This window comes from Cherax quadricarinatus, chromosome 7, assembly GCF_038502225.1.
Source record: "Cherax quadricarinatus isolate ZL_2023a chromosome 7, ASM3850222v1, whole genome shotgun sequence".
NCBI lineage: Eukaryota > Metazoa > Arthropoda > Malacostraca > Decapoda > Parastacidae > Cherax > Cherax quadricarinatus.
In genome coordinates, this window is record NC_091298.1 from 23221528 (window position 1) to 23246518 (window position 24991).

General features: G+C 43.7%; 1 protein-coding gene across 1 annotated transcript in view; it reads right to left on the bottom strand.

Moving 5' to 3' along the window:
- LOC128687001 (putative neural-cadherin 2) overlaps positions 1-24991 on the bottom strand; it is a 1231968-nt gene that overhangs the window by 179623 nt on the left and 1027354 nt on the right. Inside the window, exons 9-10 of the mRNA XM_070082105.1 lie at positions 10456-10593; positions 5421-5598 (exon numbers count right to left, since the gene is read on the bottom strand). Of these exons, the coding sequence (XP_069938206.1) occupies positions 5421-5598; positions 10456-10593 (316 nt within the window). The remainder of the gene's footprint in view (positions 1-5420; positions 5599-10455; positions 10594-24991) is intronic.

A 24991-nucleotide genomic window follows, 5' to 3' on the forward strand; every position in this document is an offset into this window, starting at 1 on the left:
TATATAAACATACATCTAAACTACGATAAAATGACCCACAGAAGAAACCACATTCATCAGAGGCACACACATCACTATCCTATGTTGAAAGTAAAGGCCTTGTGCTTTCCAACTTCCAAAACTCAGTTCGACTAGACGGTTTACGAGTCCCTTCACAGATGTTACTCTGGTCACATTCTAACAGCACACTAAATAACTTAAAGCACACGAGACCAGTTCTTCTCATGTAACACGCTCACACAACTGCTGGATGCTTCAAATTCTTTCATTTCGATGCATATCTGTCAACCTGCCATGCTTGTTTCCCTCGGATGTGACCTGCATTACGTGCAATACGCCTCAGATGTATACACTATCAATCTATCTTGCTCCATTCTTCGTACACGACCGACATCTCAACAACCTCTCTTCCACTCTCTAAATTAACATCAGATACTACGCCATATTCAAATTTCGTTCTTCCACATTCTTTACATAACATTGACAACAAACGGATCTCAGACAACACATTTCCAGTGCCTCCAATCTTTGCCTCGTTGCAACATCATCAATACCAAGCTCAAACACATATACAAGCTTCAACTCCATAATGCTCTGATGCATTATCCTAATTCCATTTACTGCCAAATTTTCCAAAACTCTTCAACCTTCCTTCGTGAATACGTACTGAATCTTTCTCATCCTTCACAGATACATCTGCTGATACTGTATATCAAACTCCAAGAATATAAATACATTCGCTCCTTCCATACACACCTTTATTGCACATATCCTTATTATATCCTTTTCAATACATTCACTTCCGCAATACATTCATTCTCCTAAACACATTCACTTATTAATAAAAGAATACTCTAGACAATGTAGTTTGAAATGTATTTACATTAGAGGACAACATATAATTTGGGGGTGTTGAAAATTAACAAGTGTGTGAGGGACAGTACTGGAAACAACACTGGCCTAGCAGCAGTATGGAAAAAAATTATTGTCGAAGTTTTACAGTTGAATTAAAGAACAAAGATGAAACAAAATATATTTGTTTGTAGTTTTAATTTACGTAAAAAAGGGAGATATACTTTTGTTGATGTGTACAGCTCATTATCATGCAATTTATGGAAGGGAGAAGACTTTTTTCATATATTTTTTACGAGGAAATATTTAAAATTAACAGGACTCATATAGAAAACAGATCAACAAAGATAAATGCAAAGTCATGAATATTGTTGTTAGAGGAAAATAATGTGAAGCTGCAAAATATAGTTATCCATATTTTTTTAAGTTTATGAGCTCACATATTCTTAAAAAATGTTCCGCTGTACCTTGAGCGAGGCATGACAGCACATATTATTATTATTATATTTGTTACTAAAAGGTACTAAACCCGTACGTATGATACAGTGTCTGGAGAATGATAGCAAGTCATATTTGACCCGAGGAAAGAGTAGCTCCAACTCCTCTGACCAAGAGTTCCTCACTTGGGATGAGAAATGCCAGTATAGCGCCTCTACCGTCACTTGAGTGTACACACGAAGGAGACAGTTCTTCGTGTACATTACTTGGGTTCACTAATGTAAGTCATCAATTTATGACTGTTACTGACTCACAATGGAAGCGCTAAACCCATAGGGTTTATCGCTTCCTTTGCGAGTTTAGCTTGGTAGAGTGGGAAGCAATCAACTTCGATCCAAAGCAGGAGAAGTCAGGTTCATTTCCTTGGATCAAGAGCTCTCATCGGCATCAAGGAACTTCACTTGAAGGAAATATGTTAGTGGAAATTATGATTTTGATGAAATGATAAATACAAGTTGGACCATATATGTTCTTAAAACACTGATTTTTGTATATATATATATATATATATATATATATATATATATATATATATATATATATATATATATATATATATATATATATATATATGCAATAAGATCACAGTAAACAGGTGATTTCAGAATATGCAAAACAACCACTCTGAAAGAATAGAGAAATTCCAAGCGCTTTCGTGACTACTCACATTATCAAGGAACTAATAGTTCCTTGATAATGTGAGTAGTCACGAAAGCGCTTGGAATTTCTCTATTCTTTCAGAGTGGTTGTTTTGCATATATATATATATATATATATATATATATATATATATATATATATATATATGCACATGCAGAATAACTACTGTAAAAAATAGTGAAATTCCAAGCGTTTTCGTGACTTCTTACATTATTATTTTTCACACAGATAATGTGAGAAATCACGAAATCGCTTGGAAGTTCACTATTTTTTTCCACAGTGGTTGTTCTGTATATTGTGATATCACCTGTTTACTGTGATCTTATTGCACTGTGTGTAACACCAGAATCTGAGTCAGACCTACAAAACAACGGTCATTTTTGCAAAATAATATGAATGAAAATTAATGAATGCAATAAATTAGTGAAAATCAACTTGAACATAACGAAAATCTATATCATTACTTACCATGATATTAAATAAATTTAAACTAATCTCAAGTATGTTTAGCAGAATTATGTTAAAATAAATAACGTTCATTATAACAAGTGAGATGCGGTCTCCAAGTTAGGTGGTCAAATTTAATTTTTTGCTATATTTTAAATGCAAATGTATGTGAATCCAGTTGTTTTAGGAAAGGTCAATTTTCAAGTCACTTATGCTTAATCGGTCAATTCGGCTATTTTGGCAAGATATATAATACTGAATTTTTTGTAATACAATTCATGTTAATTTAAGCAAAAGACAATAAGACATACAATAACAGATGATGGAAACCTTAGGAAATGTAAGGATGGGCAAAGAAACAATGTTTAAAACGTTTCAGCAAGAAAATCTATGAATTAAAATTTATCTGAATGTATTGTCCAAGATAATTTTAAATACAGTCTCGTTTAATTTTAATATCGTCTCAGTCACATTGGATAACACATCCCAGAGTGACTGAGACTATAATGAGGCGGATACTGGAGCGCCTGAAGAATGGATGAGTAGGTCGAGTCTGACACTATACTTCAGTGTGGATGTCGCACGATCGAGCCTCCTGCGTTTCACGCGCGCGCGCGCACACACACGCACACGCACACGCACACGCACACACGCACACGCACACACACACACACACTGATAGAATGTATAATTAAAGGGAATCTTCAGGGGTTAAGAGAGAACTCTCCTGTCTTACAAACCTACGGGAGCTCTGTGACATGGTGAGAGTGTAAGCAGGAAAGAGAAGCGTGTATTGATTATAAGTTTCTGGATTGCAAAGCATTCGACACTGTTCCACCATCAGAGACTGCTGATCCGCAAACAAGAAGCAAGTACACTAAAATATATTTATTCAGAATAGTGCACCTAATGAGAAGGAAGCAAAATAGAGGCATCAAATTAAGCAGAAGTGAACAGGGTTATCGCTAGGACCAGCACTGTTATTAATGCACAAACATTTTATAAAATCTTATGCATCACTGTTGAATATGTTAAAAAACTAAGAATTACAACTAAAAAAACATGAGTTAGGCAGACTACAGAGGTGATCAAATAACTACTAAAATCCAAACAAGAAAAAAGTTAGGAAAATCAAGAAATGTCAAAGAAAGCAGAGACGGGGGCATAGAATAAGACACTGCAACCCAACGGTATTATTTTGGTACAGAGAACACCTTCGATAACATTTTTGCCTGACCACTAGTTACAAGTGAGAAGGTATGAATTTGAGAAAGACCTGCTCTCTCAATGATTACATTCTTACTTCTACTAGTGGGCTCCGTCTCTCCTGTCAAGATTATCTGAGCCTCACCTCTGACAGTATACAAGTCTCCACACTGCTGTTTCAGCTTCACAGTGTTTCAGACTATGGAGCAAAACTCTTCCAGGGTGAGGGACTGACCACCTCAGACCTAAGTCTTCAAGACTGATGGGCTGATTACATCGTTTTTACATCTCTACTGCTTCTCATACTTCCTCTGTATCCGACTGAAAAAGTCTACTGTGTAGGCGGAACGTTTCAGAATAAAGATACTTAACTGTTGCACATGTGTTGTATCATTAGACCGAGGGAACAGACGCTGCAAACCTCGCCCTCAGACAAGGTCCTCACGGTAAGTATAATACCAAACGTGTCAGTGAAGTGCATATCAACAGTACAGCGTTGGCGGCACGTGCGCGCGCAGCTAACTTGAGAACCGTTTAACGATAAGAATCATTCAAGACTACATATACGATCTATGTTACATCTCCGAGGCACATACCCGGAGCTTCTAAATAAACTTGAGAAAGTCCAAAGATTCACATCAAAACTAGTCCCCGAGTTTAGAGAATAGACCTACGAGAAGCTAAAATAACTGAACTTAAAGAAAACAGTGGGAAAATATAGTTACACAGTAAAAGAAACTTAGAGAACTTGATAAGCCAGAAAGGAACAAACTGTTTGTAAGGTGAGGATTAGGTACAAAGAGGCACAAATATGAAATAATGATTCTAGATTTTTTTTCTAGCTTTAGGATGGTCAAAAAGTGGAATGACATAGGAAGTAAGCACCATATATACAGTTTTAAGCATAGATACGACAGACCCGCGAGGCAGTCTACAGGCAGTGGCGGAACCTGAGATTCAACACCCACAACCATTATCAGGGGAGTACATATTAAGGTCCTTTGCCACAGTTATATGTATATATGTATATATGTATATATATGTATATATGTATGTATATATGTATATATGTATGTATATATGTATGTATATATGTATGTATGTATGTATATATGTATATATGTATGTATATTTGTAAATATGTATATATATATATGTATATATGTATATATGTACATATATAAATATATATATATATATATATATATATATATATGTATAGGTTTTAGGTACCTCTTGTTATTTCTACTTACACTTAGGTCACACTACACATGCATCTACAAGCATATATATACAAACCCCCTCTGGGTTTTCTTCCTAGTTCTTGTTCTTGTTTATTTCCGCTTATCTCCATGAGGAAGTGAAACAGAATTCGTCCTCTGTAAACCACAAGTGTCGTAAGAGGAGACTAAAATGCCGGGAGGAAGGGACTAGTAACCCTTTCTCCTGTATATATTACTAAATTTAATTTTTTTTTTGGGGGGGGGGCACCCTGCCTCGGTGGAATACGGCCGGTTTGTTGACAGAATATATATATATATATATATATATATATATATATATATATATATATATATATATATATATATATATATATAATGTGTGTGTGTGTGTGTTTAATCCTATTTTTTAGGAATTAAGGCATTCTTGACAAGCATTAAATAGGTGACTTGTAGCCTTAATGACCCCCCTCCCGGCGAAGTAGACAGGTTCTGTACCACATTAACCTTACCACAGTTATGCCATGCTTAACTTACCTGCTCTGTCGTTTTCAGGGACCGTGGCATTGATGGTGAGGTTAGGGAAGAAGGGAGCGTTGTCGTTGATGTCCTTAACATTGACGTGTACGTTGGTAGTTGCTGTGTGGAGACCGTCCGTGACTGTGATCTTCAGCTCCCAGCAAGCACGACCCGTAGGTGCGTCCCGGTCCAGCGGCTGAGAAACAATATATTTTGTAGTGTTAGTTACCATTTTGCCTTTGGCACATGTTGATTAGTGTGTGTGTGTGTGTGTGTGTGTGTGTGTGTGTGTGTGTGTGTGTGTGTGTGTGTGTGTGAGAGAGAGAGAATGAAGCCGATCAGAAGCATTTTCCAGTTCTTGCATGGAAACCAATTTAGTTAATTCTTCTGGTAAATTAAATTTGCACAGCTCAAAGTCGTTAAAAATCTTTCCTTCAGTAAAGGCCACAACTGGTGAAAAAACTACATTTACACGGCATTATCCAGTAAAGACTGAAGATGCTCAAAAACAGCCATACCCAAATATGTCAAGAAAAAAATTACACTTTTAAAAATAAGTTTGACAAATTAACACTAACACACTGCACTAGCCGTCTTTTAGGTACAATACATAAATGTTAATATTTTGAAGCTGACAAGAAAACTATTTCTCAGGTCTGTTCATGGAGACCCAAATTTGCAACATCTATATACAATGGAGTTTAGATTGAATATAATTGGCACTAATTCTAAAAATACAAATAAATATTTTCATGATTTTGCAACCTTAATGGCGTGTTTACAGTCATTTAATTGAAGGTTGGTTGATATATAATCCAGAGCTCTTGCACTTTTGAAATGCCTGGATAACATTTATCATTTACTTTGTATACAAGGTAAACCCTGATCTAAAAGCACAATTTTCATATTCCAGTGATTCATCTTTAACTATGTGATATATTCCCCCATTATGTTCAGTGTTGGTAATGGCAAGATAGTCATTGTCACATAACAACCTTTAACATTAAAGTATCTCGCTCTCCCTTTCCTCTGACTAATGAATCATTTTCATATCCTATCTACCGTGATGTTAAGCAAGGACTTGTAATAATTTAGTAAATTGTACTCTTAGTGGATATAAAGTTAGAGTTACTAATTCGTCGTGCCTGAATGATTTATGCTGAGCTTCTCTAGATATCATAACGTTTACTCTGCCTAGTCTGATAATATTGAGTGTGTTGGTATCACCTCCTATAAAGAAGGATTAATTTCTTGCTCGTGTCATGATGGACTGCAGACCGAGCAGAGTACAACACAAAGGTAATTGTTTTTACTGCTGAAAGTCATTTAAGCGTCACAGTCGATGAAAGATCCTCTCGTAATTTTCATTATTTTCTTCCTCTTACCATGTTCAATAAATTCTTTAAGGTTTACTTTAATATTGCGAGCAATTCTTCTTTCAATTTGTTTTCACATTTTTTTATCAATCTCATTCAAGATCCTCAGGGTTTCTGTTACTTTAAATTGTTATACTGTTACGAACATGATAATAATTAGCTGCTTAATCATGCATGATTTGATAAAAGAAAACTATTTCAAACAGTGATATTTATTGGCTGGGACAGCTGGGATTTTGCGGGAGTGACTGCTGAGCGCACGGCAGTGACTGGCTGCGTGGTCAAGGTTTGTTCAGTCGGTAATGCATCTGCAAGCAATAAGCCATCGCCTAGCAACCACAAATTGCTGATTGGTTATAGGCATGCTTAAGAATCGGCACTAAGATTGGCTGTTTCGAGCTAGCCAATCATGGAAACGAAGGGACTCTTTTTGTCTTAAATAAGGCAGATGAAGGTAGTTCCAAGGAAAAGTTTTTCCTGCTTTCTGACGAATCTTACCTAAGACCCAGAGAGTCGTTGAATAGGGATGGGACACAGTGATCAACATCTCGGCTCACTTCGAGCTTCATGAGGGCGTAGATCATGGAGGGGATGGATTCTCATGACCTCCTCGCTGATCTGCATCAGTCCCAGGCTGACTGCAATTATCCATCCCATACCAGGGATGGTGCAGTCACCCCAGAGTACATAACCAGATCCTCCTTCAAGGACCAGACCCTGGTCATCTAATTAAAACTTGTCAGGACTATGTTACTGACGAATGTAAGAGGAAGTCCCAAGGAATCAGTCAAGGAACAACCAGCAGCAGGCAACAAAACACCATGTGAAGTGGCCTCGAGGCGAGGAAGGAGGAATGCAGATAACTGGTTCAGAGAACCGACAGGTTAGAAGGATATTAATCACAGTTCATCAGACTCGTCGTTCATTGTTGTCACTTGCCTGGTCAGCCATCGGGTGGCCAAGCTAAGTGAATGGCCAGACCCTGACCAGTGGGAGAAACAACACAAGTTATTAGCAGCAAATCATCTTCCCTCTTAGGAACAACAATGATGTATTGTGTGAAAACATCGAAAAATGTGGCAAGTAATTCAGTGGTATCATGACAGTGTAGGATTGTAACACTGGTGACTACTGACAGTGTCGTGAGAAACTGCAACAGTAACACGGTTATGTCTAGTGACAGTTTCAACAAATAATGAACAGTGATACAGTATAGAGTGCATGAACTCTACTTACACGACAAAGAAAATGAACCCCAGACGGTGATACTTTCACTACCGCAAAGTATACACATGATGATCTTGTAACAAAGAGTAAGATGAGTTTCCAAGGCCAAGAATACTGAGTGATGTACCAGACAATAATGAATACTGGATAACACCTGGCAGTCTACGTGCAAAATTGATAAATACCTAACAATTGTGGCACCCTCGACAACCTGAACATCTACGTGAAGCAAAATGGCCTGATAGGACACCCTACCTAACAATAGCCGTGGCACCCTCGACAACCTGCCGACATCTAAGACGACCCTGGCCTAGCCGAGGGCAGGACACCCTGGCCTAGCCGACAGACACCCTAGCCTAGCCGAGGCCAGAACACCCTGGCCTAGCCGAGGCCAGGACACCCTGGCCTAGCCGAGGGCAGGACACCCTGGCCTAGCCAAGGGCAGGACACCCTAGCCTAGCCGAGGGCAGGACACCCTGGCCTAGCCGAGGGCAGGAAACCCTAGCCTAGCCGAGGGCAGGACACCCTGGCCTGACACCCTAGCCTAGCCGAGGGCAGGACACTCTGGCCTAGTCGAGGGCAGGAAACCCTAGCCTAGCCGAGGGCAGGACACCCTGGCCTAGCCGAGGCCAGGACACCCTAGCCTAGCCGAGGGCAGGACACCCTGGCCTAGCCGAGGGCAGGACACCCTGGAGGACACCCTGGCCTAGCCAGGCCGAGGGCAGGACTCCCCGGCCTAGCCGAGGGCAGAACACCCTAGCCTAGCCGAGGGCAGGACACCCTGGCCTAGCCGAGGGCAGGACACCCTGGCCTAGCCGAGGGCAGGACACCCTGGCCTAGCCGAGGGCAGGACACCCTAGCCTAGCCGAGGCCAGGACACCCTGGCCTAGCCGAGGGCAGGACACCCTGGCCTAGCCGAGGGCAGGACACCCTGGCCTAGCCGAGGGCAGGACACCCTGGCCTAGCCGAGGGCAGGACACCCTGGCCTAGCCGAGGGCAGGACACCCTGGCCTAGCCGAGGGCAGGACACCCTGGCCTAGCCGAGGGCAGGACACCCTGGCCTAGCCGAGGGCAGGACAATCTAGCCTAGCCGAGGGCAGGACACCCTAGCCTAGCCGAGGGCAGGACACCCTAGCCTAGCCGAGGGCAGGACACCCTAGCCTAGCCGAGGGCAGGACACCCTAGCCTAGCCGAGGGCAGGACACCCTAGCCTAGCCGAGGGCAGGACACCCTAGCCTAGCCGAGGGCAGGACACCCTAGCCTAGCCGAGGGCAGGACACCCTAGCCTAGCCGAGGGCAGGACACCATGATAAAACACATCCCACACCTACCGCACGAGTATACATGTAGACATTTTTCAAGTAAACCACACACATTCACTGATTGTGGATGGTCCACTTATACTTCTATACCTTTTCTTTTCTTTCCGCGATACCTCCTTAACCCATTTCCATCTTCCTCCTCCTCCTCGTTACCATGTCTCTGGTCATAGTGTGTCCGGTCGTTGCTCGACAATGCCTAAGGAAAGGACAAAGTTTGCCTCGTAGTGGTGAAGGCATCACATGCTGGAGATTTTCTTCTAATTCCTCTCTGGGTAGTCTCCTCCACCCTTAGGTCATTCACATTAGCGTAGCTCTTCGCCTAACCGCTTTCATAATCATTGAAGCAGAGCATCATCTGATTAGTTGGCTCTATGGTTTCATCTGTCATGATTCAGACTGAAGGTATGTCACACACAAACAGGTCAGTCATATCATCAAAGTCTCGCTGAAGCCCGTTGCCCACCGGAACGTGAACCTTATGTATTCAGGTCCAGTGACAGAACGCCTGGATGGTAACCATGCTACTCTGGAAAGACAGTCTGGGACTATACCTTTGCGGCAACAATGGCAGACAACTACCTAAAATTCTCTGAAGCTAAAGCGGGTGATGTTACTAGTGTCAGGGAGACCCAGATCAACAAACACAGGAGCCTGGCACAATGCTGTAACTTCGTTCCAATAGTATCAAGAGACCCTCGGAGCATAGAGCAAGTGTGCACTTAAGTTTCTGGAAGAGTTAGGTAACAAACTCATCAGGAAAACCAAAGACCAAAGCGCAACCGACTTCCTTTTCCAGAGTCATTGTTATGATCTGAAGAGGAAATGCTTGCTGCATCCTGGGCAAGCAGCCCACCGCCGAGTCGCTGGAGGAAATGTTTAATATATAGGTTTTGTGAAGTCACTCGAAGTGGTTCTCGTTCCCAATGTATATGTTTAATAAAGTTTAAAATATACATATATTTTAAAGACATATAAAGAGGTGGTACTGAAAGAAAATAAAATACTCAAAGAGCTTCAGGGAAAACTTCAGATTTGTTCCAGACGTTTATTTTCCTCGACGTAGTTGGTCACAAGAGAAAGCGAGAGAGAGAGAGAGAGAGAAGGTAAGGTTTGACGCGCCTCACCTACCTGTAAGAGGTGGAGATGACCTGAAGAACGACTGATGGAGAAGCTGGTGTTGGTGTCGTTGGTGGTGTCGACACCATCACCCGTCAGTGTGTAGATCAGTCGACCCGCGTCACTTGCGTCCCCGTCCGTCGCCGACACCTGCGTCACAAGACGAGTTATTGTGGAGAAGGGTAATGGGAGGGTATGGTGATAAAGAAGGATAGTGACAGGTTATGGTGAAGACTGGTAGTAAGAGGTTATGGTGATGAAGACGGGTAGTGATAGGGTATGAAGGTGAATGATGACCAACGAAGATAAGTTCTTGGATTACATGACAGTTAAATTATGGTGGGTAAATTATAGTAAATAAGGTACAGGGCAGTACATGGTAGTACATAGTAGTACATGTACTACTTAAGGCCTCTACCAAGGTTATCTGCAGAGAAAGGCTTTGACTACTGTCCAACTATCATTACTTGACAGAAGTAGTGACACTGGTAAAGCAGAAGGCTCTGTTCCCTCCCTCCTTTTCCTCCTCTCTTCCTCTCTCACTGCGGGCAGGAAAGTGAATGTGTGTGTGTACTCACCTATTTGTACTCGCCTATTTGTGGTTGCAGGGGTCGAGTCATAGCTCCTGGCCCCGCCTCTCATAGCTGTATGTGTGTGTGTGTGTGTGTGTACTCACCTATTTGTGGTTGCAGGGGTCGAGTCATAGCTCATGGCCCCGCCTCTTCACTGATTGCTACTAGGTCCTCTCTCTCCCTGCTCCATGAGCTTGATCATACCTCGCCTTAAAACTATGTATGGTTCCCGCCTCCACTACGTCACTTTCTAGGCTATTCCACGGCTTGACTACTCTATGACTGAAGAAATACTTCCTAACATCCCTTTGATTCATCTGAGTCTTCAACTTCCAATTGTGACCTCTTGTGTCTGTGTCTCATCTCTGGAACATCCCGTCTTTGTCCATCTCGTCTATTCTGCGCAGTATTTTATATGTCGTTATCATGTCTCCCCTGACCCTCCTGGCCTCCAGTGTCGTCAGGCAGATTTCCCTCAACCTTTCTTCGTAGGACAATCCCCGTAGCTCTGGGACTAGTCTTGTTGCAAACCTTTGCACTTTCTCTAATTTCTTGACGTGCTTGACTAGGTGTGGATTCCAAACTGGTGCTGCATACTCCAGTATGGGCCTGACGTAAATGGTATACAGAGTCTTGAACGAATCCTTACTGAGGTATCGGAACGCTATCCGTAGGTTTGCCAGGCGCCCGTATGCTGCAGCAGTTATCTGATTGATGTGCGCCTCGGGAGATATGCTCGGTGTTATACTCACCCCCAGATCTTTTTCCTTGAGTGAGGTTTGCAGACTTTGGCCATCTAAACTATATTGTGTCTGCGGTCTTCTTTGCCCTTCCCCAATCTTCATGACTCTGCATTTGGCAGGGTTAAACTCAAGGAGCCAGTTGCTGGACCAGGCTTGCAGCCTGTCCAGGTCTCTTTGTAGTCCTGCCTGATCCTCATCCGATTTGATTCTTCTCATTAACTTCACATCGTCTGCAAACAAGGACACTTCTGAGTCTATCCCTTCCGTTATGTCATTCACATATACCAAGAACAGCACAGGTCCTAGGACTGACCCCTGTGGAACCCCGCTTGTCACAGGCGCCCACTCTGACACCTCGTCACGTACCATGACTCGTTGTTGCCTCCCTGTCAGGTATTGTCTGATCCATTGCAGTGCCTTTCCTGTTATGTGTGCCTGATCCTCTAGCTTTTGCAGTAACCTCTTGTGAGGAACTGTGTCGAAGGCCTTCTTGTAGTCAAAAAAAATGCAGTCGATCCACCCCTCTCTCTCTTGTCTTACTTCTGTCACCTTGTCATAAAACTCTAGTAGGTTTGTGACACAGGATTTTCCCTCCCTGAAACCATGCTGGTTGTCAATTATACACTTGTTTCTTTCCAGGTGCTCCACCACTCTCCTCCTGATGATCTTCTCCATGACCTTGCATACTATACACGTTAGTGATACAGGTCTGTAGTTCAGTGTCTCATGTCTGTCTCCCTTTTTAAAAATTGGGACTACATTTGCCATCTTCCATACCTCGGGGAGTTGCCCAGTTTCAAATGATGTGTTGAAGATCTTCGTTAACGGTACACACAATATCTCTGCTCCCTCTTTAAGGACCCACGGAGAGATGTTGTCTGGTCCCACCGCCTTTGAGGTGTCAAGTTCGCATAGCAGCTTCTTCACCTCCTCCTTGGTTATATGTACCTCATCCAGCACTTGCTGGTGCACCCCCCTGCTCTGATTTCCTGGAGTCCTACTGGTTTCCACTGTAAATACTTCTTTAAATCTTGTATTGAGCTCCTGACATACCTCCCGGTCGTTTCTTGTGAATTCCCTATCACCCTTCCTCAGTCTGATTACCTGGTCCTTGACTGTTGTTTTCCTCCTGATGTGGCTGTACAACAGCTTCGGGTCAGTCTTGACTTTCGATGCTATGTCATTTTCGTATTGCCGCTGAGCCTCCCTTCTTATCTGTGCATATTCGTTTCTGGCTCTTCGGCTAATCTCTTTATTTTCCTGAGTTCTCTGTCTTCTGTACCTTTTCCATTCTCTATACACCTAGTTTTTGCCTCTCTACACCTTTGGGTGAACCAAGGACTCGTTCTGTTCTTCCCATTATTTCTGTTTCCCTTGGGAACAAACCTCTCCTCTGCCTCCTTGCATTTTGTTGCCACATAGTCCATCATTTCTTGTACTGGTTTTCCTGTCAGTTCCCTCTCCCACTGAATGTCTTGAAAGAAGTTCCTCAAGCCTGAGTAGTTCCCCCTTTTGTAGTTTGGTTTTTCCCACCCTATTCCTGCTGCTCTCTCCACTTGGAGCTCAACTATGTAGTAGAAGCACAGAACCACATGATCACTAGCTCCCAGGGGCCTTTCTTACATGATATATCCTCGATGTCAGAACTACTCAAGGTGAATACAAGGTCCAGTCATACTGGTTCATCCTCTCCTCTCTCTCTGGTAATGTCTCTAACATGTTGATGCATGAGGTTTTCCAGTACCACATCCATCATCTTGGCTCTCCATGTTTCGGGACCCCCATGGGGCTCCAGGTTTTCCCAGTCAATCTCCTTGTGATTGAAATCACCCATAACTAGTAACTTTGCTCCCTCCATGTGTGCTCTCCTGGCCACCTCGGCTAGTGTGTCGACCATTGCTCTGTTGCTCTCATCGTATTCTTCTCTTGGCCTCCTGCAGTTCTGTGGTGGGTTGTACATTACTGCAATTATCACCTTATGTCCCTCAGACTGAATTGTTCCTACTAAGTAGTCCCTTTCGCCCGTGCCATCTATTCCTTCCATTTTCTCAAAAACCCCACTGGTTTTTAATGAGCAGTGCAACTCCTCCTCCCCCTCTCCTCCCTCTGTCTTTTCTGAGGATTTGATATCCAGATGGAAAGATTGAATCTGTTATTATTCTGGTGAGTTTTGTTTTTGTGAGTGCTATTATGTCTGGGGATGTCTCCTTGATTCTTTCGTGCCACTCCTCATACTTATTTGTTATTCTATCTGCATTTGTATACCACACCTTCAACTTCTTTTCTAAGATTGTAGTCTGGGAGGTGTATTGGGGTTGGGGAAGTGGGAGACCAGATAAGGAACTATGGGTGGTTGCTGTGGGGGTGGAGTTTGTAATGCAGTGGGTGGGGGCATTGGATGTGGCATGGGTGTTTTGGTTTAGAGTGTTTGGTTGCACTGGGGTTGACCTGGTTGGGAGGCTTCTATAGGAAGTTGTGAGGGAGGCTGTATTTGATCTTCCTGTGTCTGGGATCTCCTGTCTGTCTTCTCCATCCCCTCTCTTTCCTCCTTTCGCCTTTGTACCATCTCTCTCTGTTTCTGCCTTTCTGCTTGTGTTCTGTCGCGGTCGAGATACACCTTCCTGTATGCTGGCATGTCCCTTAATCGTGCTTTCTCCTGCAGGATCCTGTTCCGAGTCGATTCTGCCTTGAAGGTCACTTTCACTGGCCGGGTTCTTTTTTTTACAAACCCCCCTATTTTCCGAAAATTTTCCAGCTGGGTCATGTCGTCTTCTCCTATTGCTTTCATGATGCTTTCAATTGCTTTTTTTTCCCTCGTTTTCTTGCTTCATATGTTTCCCCTTCAACTTCCTGGAGCCCATACACAAAGACTGACCTCACCCTTTCATTCTCCCACTGCATATCCCTGTGTATCCCCTCATTCAATTTGATTTCCTCCATTGCAGCTTTCCTTTCTTCAGTTTCACTAGCTAATGTACTTGGGCTCAGTGGCCTGTCATTTTCCTTTCTCGGCTTTCCCTGGGCTCTGCTGTGGTCTGTTAGGGCCTCCACATATAGCTTAGCTCTTTCATTTACTACAGTCTCCACTGATTGAGCTTCTACATGCAGTTTTGCTCCTTTCCCTACAGTCCCCTTATTTGTGGCTGAGGTAGCAGTTTCTGTTGTCAATCCCAAAATGTTCTTTAGTTCTTTAGGCTGTTTCAGATCTTTCAGTTCCTCTTCTAAACTCTGTATCCTGGCCTCTGCTGCTTTGACTTGCACCTCCCACTTCCTGCTTTCTATGTCTATCCTCTCTTCCATTCTCATGCTAAGTTCTTCTAGTTTATTTTCCCATTCATGCTCCCTTTTTGTGAGCTCTGCTGCCCAATCTTCCTCTGCAGTTTCCTCGTCCTGTCCCTTGGTTTTTCTTGTTGCTCTCTGGCAACCCATTTTTGTTTTATCCTGATTGCCTCAGAGTGGGAAACCTATGTAATTCTGTATGTTAGGTTAGTATTGTGTATGTCAGAGTGTGGGGGGGGGAGGTAGTGGAGGAACTGTGGCTATGTGGGAGAGTAGTGGGGAGGGGGAGTGGGAAGGAGGGAGAAGTAAGTCGGTGAGTGAGAGAGGGAGAGGGGGAAGGAGGGAGAGGTGGGGAGGGGGAGGGTGAAAGAGGGAGGGGAGGGATCAGGTGAAGGAGTGAGATGTCGGTGGGGGAGTGTATGTGTGAGTCTGGCAATGTGTGTGTGTGTGTGTGTGTGTGTGTGTGTGTGTGTGTGTGTGTGTGTGTGTGTGTGTGTGTGTGTGTGTGTGTATGTTGTGTGTGTATGTTGTGTGTGTATGTGCGTGTGTGTGTGCGTGTGTGTGTGTGTGTGTGTGTGTGTAGGTGTGTGTGTGTGTGTGTGTGCGTGTGGAGTGTGTATGTTGTGTGTGTATGTTGTGTGTGTGTGTGTGTGTGTGTGTGTGTGTATGTTGTGTGTGTGTGTGTGTGTGTTGTGTGTGTGCTGCTGCTGCCACCACTGTAGCTGCTGCCATCAATGCATCTGCTGCACCACTGTAGCTGCTGCCACTACGACTATTCTAATACTAATCACAGAAGAAAGAGCTTGGAGTTGTCACTAAGATTTCTTTGCAGAGGAATTTGGAAGCAGCGTCAGAATAGCGAGACACTGACTGCACAAGTCTTTCTTCAACATCGTTTATCCGCAAACTGGTTTTCGTAAAGTACCTGATAAAGCCAGTATGTGTTGAAACGTTGTACCCAACACAGTCACTGTCTTCCACTGAGACTTGCTGCTCTCCACTCACTGACCATCGCTGTCCAGGGCCCTCCAGGGACTAGCTTCCCTGAGGGTGACAGTGACCACTCTCACAGTTTGTGTTTCACCTTGTCTGCCTCAGAACAACCAGCCCTTGACTGCAGGATTTTTGTTTCCAGTGGAAATTCTAGTGAACTAAGGAGGTTAAAGGTGCCAGAGGAAAACCTCGTACTCTCTTCTGGTAGTCTGAGTGTTGGTTCAAGTCTCAAGTTGCCCAGTCAGCTGCTGATGCGTCGTGGTTGTCATTTCGTGCTACTTAGGAACTTAACATTTTACATGGCAGCACTGTTGCAATATTACTAACGTATATCATGAAAAAGACTGAGGGAAGGGGGGGTATGGATAGAGAAAAAAAAAAAGGAATGAGAGAAAAGGAGGGGTGTTGGGGCAGATAGACACCCACAGTCGTCTTACCTCGAGCCAACACAGTCCCAGGAAAACACCCATCAGGTACATAATTATCAGGTTCAGCAGCAGAACAGAGAAATCAGTTATTGAATCAACAGTGAAACAGAAGAGGCGCAGGAAATAGGAGACCATCCTACCAGGCACCTACACAGTGCTCCCACCGTTACTGGAGGGGCGCACACCACTGATAACTGTCTGCGAGATACATACGATTGCTACCACAAGAGGAGACATCAAGAAGAATAGCGTCGTAACAGAAAGGAACTGGATAGAGAGATCACCAAGTTTTAAGAGATTTATTCACGGAATAAACCAGCAGGATCTCAGAACTGGCAAGCACACGTCGCCCACCCAGCTACTCCAGTCTCAGCTCAGCAGGTGGTTTCGTGCCTTATACATGACCAGAGCTACGTCCCAGTAGCTGCCCCAGTGTCCTACCTCTCTCAAGGGCAAACCACTTTATACCTATTTTGTCAAGCTGAACAAACATGAAGAGCCAGTCTATTAGCATTCTGTCTGCAAACATTATGGGCTTCATTACCATTGTTGGTGAGCTCATAATCCTAACATGATCGCCGTTGTTCAGACATTTTTGAACGATAGGACTGGAATTTTTTTCTGGATGCGACGAAACAGGCAGTGTCAAGGAGGAGGCGCTGTTGTATGCTTTTCTAAAAGTGTACATGCACAGCTCATTGATGCAGCCATTCCCAATTACCTGATGTTCTTCTGGCTACACACAAGTCCGAGTACCTCTGCACTAGCATTTGCAATGAACAGACCTCAATGGCAGAAAGCAAGCCGTATTAATTTTCTGATGAAAATGTGGACTCCGTTTTGCTTCAGTATGTTTAAATGTCAACATATTATAACTTTCGGTGACCTCAACCAGCATCTTTATACACAGGGATTCCGGTAACTCCTTACAGTGTTTGACATGAAAAAACTTTGTTGACTTCCCCTCTCACATCTCCAGCTCCTCTCTGAAGACTCCAACGAAACGGAGAGAGGAATCACACACAACCAAGCTGGGGGAAAGAGGAAACTGGCTGGCACTTTGTTCGAACCTTGCCACCTCTGACTGAAATGTTCAAGGCGATACTATTAACCAAGTGAATGTCTTTACTACACTTATACTTAATCTCCAACACAAATACATCCCTCACCGGTACTATGTGACGAAACCCTCAGGTAGGCCTTGGTTTGGCTATCGATGCCAAGAGACCACTACTGCTAAGTCCAAGACTGGATAAGTATCCCACCATCTATAACAGGAACCTGCACAGACGAGCATGTCTGCAAATAGTAGTAGTCCAAAAATGGGCCATCTGTAGATAGAAGGTTGACACAAAAGGAAACTGGCAACAGGAAGAATGGACTCCAAACCCTGGTGGTCCTGGATGAAGGACCGATTAAGTTGTTCACCTGATGAAATTATTCCATCTCTAAATGGGTAAGATGGGGTTGTCTATACTAGCAATTAGGAGAAAGCTGACCTCTTTGCTACCAGGATGCAAGTCCCTGATTCAGTAAATGAACCTCCTTGACTTTTAAAAGTTACAAGAAGTTTTTCAAAGTTCTCAAACGTAACAATAAGGCAGGATGAAGTATTTCTCCTTAAATCCCTGGGCCATGAAAAGACTGTGGGCCTAAATAAAGATTGCTGCGTAGATGTGCAGACCAGCTAAAAAGAGCAGAGCAGAAATCGGCAACTACAGACTAGTATCATCACTTCTGTCAATCACTAGTACGATTCATGTGACAGTCTCATGGCGAATTATAGCATTTTTCGACTGCCGCTCGTTTCTTTGTGACCGTCAATACGGCTTTAGAAAAGGTCACTTTGCTGCTGATCTGCTGTTAAACCTCTCCACTATGTGACAGTAATTGCTGGATGAATCCAAGATCAGTGTAGTAGCGATGGATACTGCTGGGGCTTTCGATATAGTAAGGCACCAGTGACTCGGCAAAATTGCAAGCACTAGGAGTCTCTGGTTCTGCACTATGCTTCCCGAGTGATTACCTCCAAGGTAGATCTCTAGAAGTAGTTCTCAATGGGAGAGAGTCAAGAATACACTGTTAGTGACAGTGTTCCACATAGAAGCATAGCTGGGCCATTGTTATGGAATGTCTGCTTCTGTGACCTCCTTCAGCTCATCCCAGAATCTCATGCATACGCAGATGACTGTACTCTGACATTTGCTTATCCAAGAAAGGAAATGTCAGCTTCTGTCAGTTACATCAATCACCAACTTACAGCTATATCAGCCTGGGGAAAACGATGGCAAGTTACACTTGCTCCTGAGAAAACACAAATGATGATCTCTAGGCGCCATGATGGTAAGGATGAATGGTAAAGAGTGACTTATTCCATACTGTTTATACAGAACCACGTAGTAAACCTTGAAAGCCAGGCGGCCAAGATGATAGCACCAAGCCGTATCTCGTGTCAGTTCGACAGTAGAGGCTGCCAGACAGTGAGGCACAAGCGCGCTCACACCTTGAGTATGCTTCACTTACTTGGACCGCCTCGCCCCCCCCCCGTCTTGTCTGTGACTTCTTGACAGAATAGAGACGAGTCATCTCTCTCCTGAATACATCTGTCCTTGCAGTAGAGCTTTCAACACAGGAGAAATGCGAGTGGTATTATCGTTACGTACAATGCTAATGTAAAGGTACCATACTTGGTTCCACTTCGCGGACAGCGAGAGGACAGCTTCTGCACAGCAAGACGGGCAGCAAACAGCAACTACAGTCTGGCTGTGCCCTTCTTAAAACTACCACTTCATCTAAGATCATTCTTGTTCCCTATTTGTATGTCTCATAACAATAAAAAAGGCTTTCAAATGAGCCGAGGTAACACCTCTTGTAAAGAAAGACAGGAACTCTTAATCTAACCCTGTAAAAATCCTTGTGTAAATGGAGAGAGAGAGAGAGAGAGAGAGAGAGAGAGAGAGAGAGAGAGAGAGAGAGAGAGAGAGAGAGAGAGAGAGAGAGAGAGAGAGAGAGAGAGAGAGAGAGACAGCGTGAAACAAGCTTTTATGCCACAAGACGGGCAGAAAGCAGCAACTTCACTCTGGCTGTACCCTTCTCCAGAACATCACTCCATCTGAGATCATACATACCCAGGATGACTCGAGTATGGAACACATTCGTACAGGATAATGATGTCAACGAGATAAAGTCAGTTGATCAAATGAAAATGCTGGCCCACAGATGGCTCCAACTTCATCCTGTTTCCTACTTTCCTACTTGTATGTCTAATAACAATAAAAATGCTTTCAAATGAGCTGATGTAGGTAACAGCTCTTAGCTTGCCAATAAAGTTAGGAATCCTTAACCTGTAAATAGCTGTCAATAAAGCTAGGGATCCTTAACCTTGTCAAACCCTGTGTAAAAAAAAAAAAAAAAAAAGAGAGGTGGAATTGGAGATAGGGAAGGAGATGGAAGGAGGGCAGAGAGCGAGGGAGGGAGCAGGAGGAGTCAGTGTAGTAGGTACTGTCAACATTTGCATGTTAGTGTAGGCTGGTGAGTGAAGCAGCAACTCAGGTAGGCTGCACTAGCATCATTCAACACTCACTATTTTTACAGCAAAACTGAAGACATCAGCAGTGTGCCATTATCCTTCTCTGCATCACAGTGCCAATGGTAACAAAAACAAGTTATATTTTCCTCTCATACACTATCACACATGATGGTTTTCAAAAGAGTTGAAGTCTATCAACCTGAGCTGGGAGACTTCAGTAGTGTCAGGCTGAGCTAAGAGACTAACAGGATCAGCCTGAGCCGAGTTAACGCCAACATCCACAGTCTCGTTACAACAAAGGTGGAGTTATTGTTCGGAAATTACCATCTCTAAGAACGGCTTATCCCATATGGAAGAGAAATGAAATTTAAAGATATTTCTACCCGAGAAGAGGGAGATTATATATATATATATATATATATATATATATATATATATATATATATATATATATATATATATATATATATATATATATATATATATATATATATATAATTACACATTATTGCCCACCTATCCTCCCTCTCACTGAAAGAGGTTTAGGAACAATCTGACAGGAAATCTTGAGTCTAGTGACTTTGTTGATACAGTTCAGGATTGCTTTTTAAAACAGTTTGCGACAGAACCAACTAGAGGAAACAGTCGGCTTGACTTAGTTCTTGCCAACAAAGATTCACTAATTAATAATCTTGAGGTTAATGATGAGCTTGGAAAAAGTGATGACAAATCACTTAATTTCAATATATTATGGAATTACCCAGTAAACTGCAATCAAGTCTGTCCCAGACTTTCGATTGGTTGATTTCCTGGGATTGAAAAATTACCTGGGTGGGCTAAATTGGGATGATCTGACTATGGGTCAGGTAGCTGGTGTTGGTTGCCAATATGACGTTTTTTCAGAGCATAGTTCTAGCTGCTCAGTCAACTTTTGTTCCAAATGGATGAACAATAGATTAAAACATCTCATAGGTCAAAAGAGAGGCATGTATAGGCGTATCAAAAGAGGGCAAGGGCAGTTAAGAAATCAATATATTCCATTAGAGAGAAATAAAGAAAGAAATAAGAAAAGCAAAAAGAGATTATGAGGCTAAGGTCGCAAGGGATTCGAAGACTAACACAAAAGGGTTTTTTCGGTATACAGAAGTAAGATTAGAGACAATATTGGCCCACTTAAGAGTAACTCAGGTCAGATCACTGACAGTGATAGGGATATGTGTGAAATTTTCAATTCTTACTTCCTCTCAGTTTTTACTCAGGAAGATACTAGCGAAATTCCAGAAATAAATTATGTAGAACAGGACGATAATAAACTATGCACGATTGCAGTAACTAGTGACATGGTCCTCAGACAAATAGAGAAATTAAAACCTAATAAATCCCCAGGCCCTGATGAACTGTTTGCAAGGGTGTTAAAGGAATGTAAAGAGGAACTTTGCAAACCTTTGGCTAATCTTTTTAACATATCACTACAAACTGGCATAGTGCCTGTTAAGTGGAAAATGGCAAATGTAATACCTATTTGCAAGGCAGGTGACAGGTCCTTAGCTTCGAACAATAGACCAATAAGCCTTACCTCCATAGTGGGAAAATTTATTGAATCAATAATTGCCGATGCAATTCGTAGTCATCTTGATAGATAAAAATTGGTAAGTGAACCTCAACACGGTTTTACAAAGGGGCGTTCCTGTCTTTTTTCACTAAGGTGTTTGAGGTAGATCATGGTAATGAATATGATATTGTGTATATGGACTTCAGTAAGGCTTTCGATAGAGTTCCATATCAAAGGCTATTGAGGAAACTTAAAGCACACGGAATAGGAGAATTTTTTTCCTGGGTGGAGGCGTGGTTGACAAATAGGCAGCAAAGAGTTTGCATAAATGAGGAGAAATCAGAATGGGGGCACGTCACAAGCGGTGTTCCACAGGGGTCAGTGTTGGGCCCCTTGTTGTTCACAATTTACATAAATGATATAGATGAGGGAATAAATAGTGACATAAGCAAATTTGCCGACACTAAAATAGGCCGTCCAATTCATTCTAGCGAGGACATTAGTGCACTCCAGGATGATTTGAATAGACTGATGCAGTGGTCGGAGAAGTGGCAGATGCAGTTTAATATAGACAAATGCAAAGTGCTAAATGTTGGACAGAACAATAACCATGCCACTTATAAACTGAATAGTGTAGATCTTAATACCACTGATTGCGAAAAGGATTTAGGAGTTCTGGTTAGCAGTAATCTGAAACATAGACAACAGTGCATTAGTGTTCGCAATAAAGCTAACGGAATCCTTGGCTTCATATCAAGAAGTATCTATAATAGAAGTCCTCAGGTTGTTCTTCAACTCTATATATTTTGGGTTAGGCCTGTTCTCTCAAGCCTGCTTACCTTTACCTTCCTTGCATCCCTTGTTGCCAACAAATTGTGCACCATATCTTCACACACCAATAACTCCTTCCCCGTCCACCATTTCCTCACATCCTCCATGACTGCTCCCACTCTTATACCCCTCTTCCCTTCCGCCCTCAGCTAACTGCTTCACATAAATCGCCTTTACACGTGTCCCCAAAGGCATGAGACCCAGCCCGCCCTGCCGCACGCTCATCATGACCACCTCCTTCCGTAGCCACGGCCTCCCATAACCCCACACATACATCAAAACCCCCCTCTGCAGTTCCTCAAGATCGTTTGACCTCAGGGGATATACTTCCGCTACCCCCTATACCTTGCTATATACAAGAGAGTTTGCCACCATCACCCTCTGCTGCAACTTTATATCCCCGGCCCTCCACCCTCGCATCCTACCCAACGCCCTACCCACAACCTCTCCAGAATTTACCTTCTGCGCTTCCCCAGCATCCGCCATGTACACAACCCCACAGATCTTAATTCTATCCACAATGTTCCACCAGCTCCCCCCCCCCACCCACATACCTACTTCCAATAACTTAGATTTTACCCCATTAACCCATTAACCCGCTCCAAAGGCCTCAATTATACAGCCCACATTCCCCAAACCAGTCTCCCCTCCCACTAAAACCGTGGTGTCATCAACATACCCCACAATCCCAGCTCTGCTAGGACCCTCCCCACCCCGTTCCCTCACCCCTTCCTTTATAAGCCTATAAAAGGGGTCTTGCAAGCATGCAAAGAGGATTTAAGACAAGGGACAACCCTGTCTCAAATCTCTCCCTAACTGCACCGGCAGCCCCAACTTCCCATTTACCTGTACTCGGACCCTTGCAGCCATATGCAAAGTATTCACCCACCGCACTATCTCGTCACCAAATCCCTGTGCCTGTAAAATTATCTTCAACATACTTCTAGCAACGGAGTCATATGCCTGCTTCCAATCGATCCCCAAGACCCCCCCCCCGTCTGCCCTCCAAAAAATCCCTAATATAATGAGGTTATTTGGTATTCTGGTAGCGGGTGGCTAAATGATAAACTTCTTCGGAGGCTTCTTCGTTTATTGTTAAGTAGTGGTGGGTACACAGGCTTGTGTGTTGTGCCCATGGCCAGGGAGGGCCATCCCACGAGAGAGAGCTGGGAGGCCTTGTGTCTTGCTGCTAGGCCGCTGTGTGAGTGAGAGAGAGGCATGGGCCGGCAGGCTGGCGTGCCTACCTAGAGGCCTGGCTACAGAGGGCAGCACCTGAGTGGCGCGAAATATGAACTAAGCTGGCAGACAGCATGGGCTGTCTGTGCAGACAGTACAGGCTGTCTACATACGCTCGGCCACCTACCGCGCGTCGTCCCGACGCGACAATACTGGTGGTAAAAGAAACTCGGTCTCTCTCTCGTAGGAACAGGGCACAGAACACAAAATAAAAACATATATATACATATGGACATGGAAAAAAAAACTTCCTACAGGGAGGGAAGAAAAAACATGTGGGGTGTGCTAAACATCGTGGTCATAGGCAGTGAGCATCGAAGTGCATCACTGCACGCCTTCCTGCGTCTGGACAGATACTGCAACACGGGAGACATCGCTGCGGCTGAGCTGTGACGTAAAAGGGTACGGTCTCCTCTGGAACGGTGAAGCAGACATCATAGGAGTCGCTGCAGGTTTCACTCAACCTGGGGCACAACATGCTGGTGCTCTCGAGTGAGGCGTCGACAAAACTCGGAAACTGGGCAGGACTTCTGGCAAGCGACTCAGGAGGACACTTCTCGACTGGTACTGTCGCTGGGCTGTCACTGCCGGCGAGCGTGGAGCGAGTTGTGGAGCGAGTCGTGGCAGAGACGACTGGGCGAAACATCTGGGAGTTGTAACATCATACACCAGACGGCAGTGAGAGAGCTAGCAGTCAAAGTGACATCTTCTATGTGCAGGCTGCTCACTGAAGCTTGTGACACGAGGCTGACACAGTGTGTCATTCTCTCGACAGTTGGAGTTATAGCAGAGGTTAGTCTAAGGGTCCCCAGACTTGTTTCTCTACATATAACTGCACTCTGAAGGTCTGGAGGTGAAGTGAAACAATCTCGATGGGAATCATAGTAGGTACGATTCTGCAGAACATCACGAGCGACGAGCATAAAAGCTTTCTGTACAAGAGGGCTCATACGCTCAGGGCTGAGTAATCAGCTGTCAAACACACTGGTCACACGGGTGACTTAGCACAGTGGTGCTACTCAGGTCTGGCTCAGACCTCACTGGACACACGAAAACTTTAAAAACACACCGCGGTTCAACATGTGAGAACACTGACTGAGAGGAATTAATTAACACACGACATATATTTTCTCTCAATCTTCTCGACAATACTAAAATAATTACTAGAAACACTCGATGTGACATCATGTGATGTCAGGCGTGATGTCGCGAGGTGACGTCAGCAGACATCTCGAGGTGATGTCAGCAGACATCTCGAGGTGACGTCAGCGGACATCTCGAGATAACGTCAGCAGACATCTCGAGGTGACGTCAGCAGACATCGTGACGTCATGAAGTCGGGCAGCATCGTGGGTGACGTCAATGTGATGTGGGCAGCAGACCAC